Genomic DNA, 6,022 nt, shown 5'->3' on the forward strand with positions numbered 1-6,022 from the left:
TGAGAAATTAGCAGGCAAGAGATGAGAGCATGTATTCTCTCCTGTTGTTGCTCCTCTGCACCTGGTATTTAGAGGCATTTTGCCTCTGAGGCTGGAGATAACCTATATTCATCAGACTAGTAGCCATCGATAGACTTGTCCTCCAAGAATTTGTCTAAGCTCCTTTTAAAGCCATCCAACCAAGGGGCAATCACCACATCACGTAGCAGAAAATACCATAGATTAATTATGTGATATGTGAGAAAAGTACTTCCTTTTGCTGGTCCTAAATTTCCTGGCCATCAGTTTCATGGGTTGACCCCTTGTTCTTGTGTTGTGAGAGAGGGAGAAAAATTTCTGCCTGCTCTCTCTAAAGTGTGCCGTCAAGTAGATTTCGACTCCTGGCGCCCACGGAGCCCAGTGCTTTTCTTTGGTAGCTCTCTCTACTCCATGCATAATTTTATAAACCTCTATCATGTCAACTCACACTTACCTCTTTTCCAACCTAAAAAGCCCCAGATGCTGTAGCTTTGCCTCATAAAAGAAGGTGTTCCAGGCCCCTGATCATCTTGGTTGCCCTCTTCTGCACCTTTTCCAGTTCTACAATGTCTTTTTTAAGATATGATGACCAAAACTGTACATAGTTCTCAAAATGTAGCCACACTGTAGATTTGTATAAGGGCATTATAATATTAGCGGTTTTTATTTTCAATCCCATTCCTAATGATCGCAAACATGGAGTTTTCCTTTTCCACAGCTGCCACACACTGAGTCAGCACTTGCAACAAGCTGTCTGTTTTTAATTCAGGTCTGGATTATATGGTATCCATCCACTTTCTGAAGAGGTCACATTGATTATCATGATGATGAACACACTACATTTCAGTTGCAACACTATGCTGGAGTATACACAGAATGGGTTATCCTGTCCTACACCTTTAAAATATTTATCACAGAACTCACCTTATGTAGTAAAGGTAGAGCAACTGCTTAAAATTAATCCCATTCATTTTTTTATGGATGACTTGAGTGTTCACGTTGTAAAGAAGTGCTCATTTTGGGACCCTATGGTTCAGGAAGGGTACAGACAAGTTGGACAAGTAACTGGAGGATACTTATAAGAAACATGAGGGCTTGCAAAGTGAAATAAAATGACAAAAATTGAAGGAACTGATTACAAGTTGCATGCGGGTAGCTGTGTTAGTCTGTTGGACTATAGTCCATAGAAGCTTATTCTACAATAAGTACACTTGGGTCTGAAATGTTTCGGAGGCCATTGTAGAGGCCTCCAAAACATTTCGGAAGACGAGGCCATTTTGGCGGTGGCGGGGTATTACCTTAAGGTGGGGGAGTGTGCACTCACCCTTCCCACCACATTTCCCCTGCCAGCGCTCTATTTTTTAAAGCCCCTCAGGGCGGCAGCATTTCTCCCTGCCACCCCGCTGCCCTCATCGGCCTGAAGTGGCCGGAAGTGCCAGTGAGAGAAATGTGGCAGTAGGGGTGAGTGCACCCTCCCCCACCCTTAAGGGAATACCCCCGCTGCCGCAAAAATATGGCAGAGCTGTTTCGGGCCCAAGCCTAACAATAAGTTTCTAGGCTTTAAGGCAGGGCTGCTCAACTTTAGCCCTCCTGCAGATGTTGGCCTACAACTCCCGTAATCCCTGGTTATTAGCCACTGTGGCTGGGGCCTATAGGAGCTGTAGTCCAGAAGCAGCTGGGAGTGGGGCCAAGTTGAATAGGCCTGCTTTAAGGTATCACAACATGCTATTTTTGAAGCAATTGAGTTTGTGTAACCTAAAGCATGAAGAAGACCATTTTAATGTATTTTAGAGTGAGACAAATGGTTTTTCTAGCAGTGCTTTGCTGCATCTGGTCAGATCTATGATAAATATTTTAAACTCCAAAAGAATTTCATTCTGAAGGCCAGGTACGTGCAATGCTGGAGATATATGATCAGTTATTCTGCTTTACCCCAAAAGAGGTATGGTGGCTGCCAATTTTGTTTGAGAAAGCAGAACAAGGGGAGGTTGGCTACACTTTTACCAGTTACTTATTGAAACCTGCTATTAGTCCCACAGCATGATCCAAGGATGCATGAGGTAGTCAACTTGTTGAAACTAAGGTCAGTGGCTAAGTGGCTAAGTGGTCACCTTGGAGTGGCTAAGTGGTCACCTTGGAGCCCCACATATGTCACCTTGAGTTCCATGATGAAATCAAGTTGGGAGATCAATGCAATAAAAATCAGTCAGTGTGTGGGATATACAAAATGGGTATCACAGATGCTGACAACAGCTTTGACAGCAGCAGCTTTGATTCACTTGGAGCGTAAATCTCCAAGTTTATAAAACTCAGAAACTTCTCCATCAGTTTAAATTTTTAATTTGAGTGTTGGTGTTATTATTAGTTAAATTTCATACTGTATTATGGATTTAAAATGATTTTCCTCCTTTTGTTTCTCTTATTGGAATTTTGTAAAATTTTGTTTTTTGTATGACTTTCTGTTTTCTGATCAATGATCAAAATAAACGATTCATTCTGAAACTTCTCCAAGTCTATAATAAACAAAAAGATGTCCAGAGATCCAATCCATGTTGTATGTTATTTGGTTCTTCTTACAAAGGTTCTTCATAGTAAAATTCATGAATTACTGATCCGGGAAATTCAGATCTTATATTAGGCAAATAAAAGCTATTTGTCAACTAAGTATCAATCAAAGCTTGCTACTTCTAGGCTTGGGAAAGCCCACAAAGCAGGAAGTTTTTTAAATACTCAGTTGCATACTAGCAATTGTATGTTACAGACAGGCTGGCATCAAAGCCACAGAGAAAGGGGGCAGGAGGGGGAGGTAAGAGAACTGAACAAACTGCAGTTGACTTTTTTTACCCCCTCTTTATTTTGTATAAGTAATACTTCAGATTCCACAGCTTATGGGCACTGTTCCGTGAAAAAAGAATAATCTGATTTTCTACTCCAGCAGTACTTGTTGCATCTTGGAACTACATTCAGACTAAGGGCATTCTTTGGAAGCAATGAACTGTTGCCTTGCTTCCAGAGATGGGATGTTTATTAAGCGCTGAGAAAGAAAAGGCTAAACAAGTTATTTCCTTGTATCTTAAAAGAGAATAACCTTGCTTTATTTAAGTTAATTTAACAATTTCCTACATGGGGAACCCAATGCATGCAATTCATATAAACATAGAATACAAATTAAAGGGAAACCTACTATCCAGGCTACAAGGCAGGATGCACTATTATTACTACAAATATTTATATACCTTTTCCAACATATGTAAAAAACATATATTCCAGAAGAGTAGCTATGTTACTGAGTTGTAGCAAAAACTTGAAGACCAACAGGTTTGAAGCATGAGCTTGCAAAACCTAGACAAGCCTACTTTGCTAGATTCACAATGGACAGCAGAGATGTTGAATACATGTACGCATATGTAAGACTGTGGGGCAAGTTGTACAGAGTTAAACAGAAAGGATGATGTTCAAAAAGAAGAGTAAGGGATGAGAGGAAGATAGGTCAGGCCAATTTGCAAGAGATCAACAAGAGTTCTGGAATCCCAAATTTTTAACAATAGCAACAGAAAAGCCCCCACTCCGCATCTCAACAAATCAGGTTGTTAGAATTCCTTGTTCTTTATTAACTCAGATTTTTATTTGTACCTGAATATGCAGATTATCCTGGTGTGTGGTTCAAGGTATAAGTGGTTAATGTGTTCAACTAGGACCAGGGAGACCTGAGTTTGAATCCCCGATCAACCATGAAACTCACTGGTTCTGGGCCAGTGATTTCTCTCTCAGCCTAACCTACCGCCGCACAACAATTTGTTGCGAGAAAATCTACACTTCTCTGGGCTCCTTGGAGGAAGAACAGGATATAAAAGGTAAAAATAAATAAACTAAGTAACTGGCTGCACTTGCACTCTTGATCTACTATATTGGATCCGACTCCTCCCCCACATGTTATTTTGCATTTGGCCTTGAGATTCTAGTAAAAAACCAAGTAGATCCACCACATGAATTAAAAGTCTACCCACCCTCATAAATAGTTATGATATTTAGAATGTTCCTGATGAAGTATCAGAAATACACACTTTTCTCCCTAGATTTCTTGCTCCAAAATGTCCTTAGTTAACACCACACAACAGAAGATTCCTCTAATGTGCCCACTACAATGTGGCATGTTTTTGTTCTCAACATAAGACACACCTCTTAAGTAGGCTCGGCATTACTAAACACAAAGGGAACAGAGAAAAGAGAATGCAAGATGGGGAGTAATTGAGTGAGGAAGGTGTTTAGCTATATAGTACAACATAACAAGAGCTCATGATGGGATCAACAGCACCCCATCTTTTTTTCTTTGGCCAGCCCTTTCAAGTTTTGATTAATGAGTGCCACCAATACAATAATTCGACAGCACTGTAAATCCCAGAATATAGCACATGGATCCATATTCTAATACTTGACCTCACATATTTCTATTATACAGGGGGAATCAGGAGCTTATGTCTGCATTCCAAGCAAAAATAAAATGGCTGAACTTTCCCCCAGGTTTCACCTACTAAAATGTTATTATGCAGAAGCACTGTCAGGGGGGAGAAAGCGCGTGAGTCTTCGTACAGAATACTTGCGAAGCGTTTCATTCACATTCACCGCTGGGTTTTAGAACTTCATATCACAATGCGAGTCAACTTCTGCCCTAACCAGCAGTGCTCTTTTTATCAATGGGGACAGCCTTTCCTTTTACTATCCTAATTGTAAGACTCTGCAAGGATCAACAATGATTGTGGAGCCTGCACCAAACATCCGTTCAGAAAAACCTCCGCTATTGTCTCCAAATCGGACTACACACAGCACACAGGAAACAGCTTTGGTCGCCTTAAATCGAAACTTTGGCATTTGCCACACGCCACACAGGAAAAGGACACAGCCTCAGTCCAAAGCTTGTCCCAATTTGAGGCAACACCTACAATCACCAGATGTAATCAGAGGCACAACGCTCCTGCACTTTTTACTGCAGGTGCAGGCAGCTCTTCTTCGTGTTGCAGAACTGGAAAGAACTGACTCGGAGCCTTGCCCAGAGACGTCTCCTTTCACTTAGAAGCCCAAGAGCCCCAGCCTCCATTTCGGGGGGGCGGGGTGTTGGGGTCACTCTAAGCAGCCAATGGAACGTACATATTCAATGTAAAAGAACAGCAGTCATTCCAGAACTTCAGTGCGTATGAGTTTACAGTACTGAAGAGTTTACAAGCGAGCTTCCTTCCACATGGAATCAACAACAATGAAATCCCACTCTTCCCCTCCCGGATATGCCCTGCCCTGTCCTGAAGGGGAGGGGTGCATCATCATCATCATCATCATCATCATCATCGCCGCCACTATTCCCGAGGAAGAGCAGCTTGAAGCAAGCGTGGGGGAGGGGAGCCCTAGGACTCTCCCGTGAGCGGGAATTTGCCAAATCGAGGCTGCTGCTCAAACTCAGCCCAAAGTTTCCATGGAAGCAAGCGGGACGCAACGCAGCACAGCCCCAGCGCCCGCTACGGGACCAAGCTGCCTGGCGTCTGTTTCCATGAGGGGAGAAGCGGCGGGCTCCTCTAACTCACCCATGTTGCTGGGCTTGCTACTCCAGTCCGTCGCCCAGGCTGAGAGGCTTCTCCTAGGAGAGTTAGCAGCAGTTCTTCTCAGTGACCCTCGGGCGCTCCCCTTTCGAAAACCACTGGCTTCCCCACAGCGTCAGCATAGTGGAGGCGGGTCCAGAAAACCCTCCTCCACCGCACCGGCGTAGCCCCCAGCACAAGTTTTCACTGCCCAAGTTCAGCCCTGGCATATATGAACTCTGAGGTACCGAGGAGAGAGCCTTAAACATACACGGAGCGCCTTATAGAGTAACCGTAGACAGCTTGCCTTCCCTTCGCACATCTGAGATTGGGGTGAAAGTTTCGCGGAGCAGAAAAGTGGTTAGAAATTAACTACTGCTAGAAAATCATCATAGGAGGACCCTCAATGAGTTCATGCCAAACATCTTAAAGTGAGA

General features: G+C 43.1%; 1 protein-coding gene across 1 annotated transcript in view; it reads right to left on the minus strand.

Annotated features, from left to right (window-relative positions):
- Positions 1-5,738, minus strand: part of GPM6A (glycoprotein M6A) — a 313,262-nt gene extending 307,524 nt beyond the window's left edge. Inside the window, exon 1 of the mRNA XM_053251765.1 lies at positions 5,592-5,738. Coding sequence (XP_053107740.1) covers positions 5,592-5,595 — 4 coding nt within the window. The 5' untranslated portion in view covers positions 5,596-5,738. The remainder of the gene's footprint in view (positions 1-5,591) is intronic.
- Positions 5,739-6,022: the final 284 nt, after the last annotated feature.

The sequence above is a fragment of the Hemicordylus capensis genome, chromosome 5 (assembly GCF_027244095.1).
Source record: "Hemicordylus capensis ecotype Gifberg chromosome 5, rHemCap1.1.pri, whole genome shotgun sequence".
NCBI lineage: Eukaryota > Metazoa > Chordata > Lepidosauria > Squamata > Cordylidae > Hemicordylus > Hemicordylus capensis.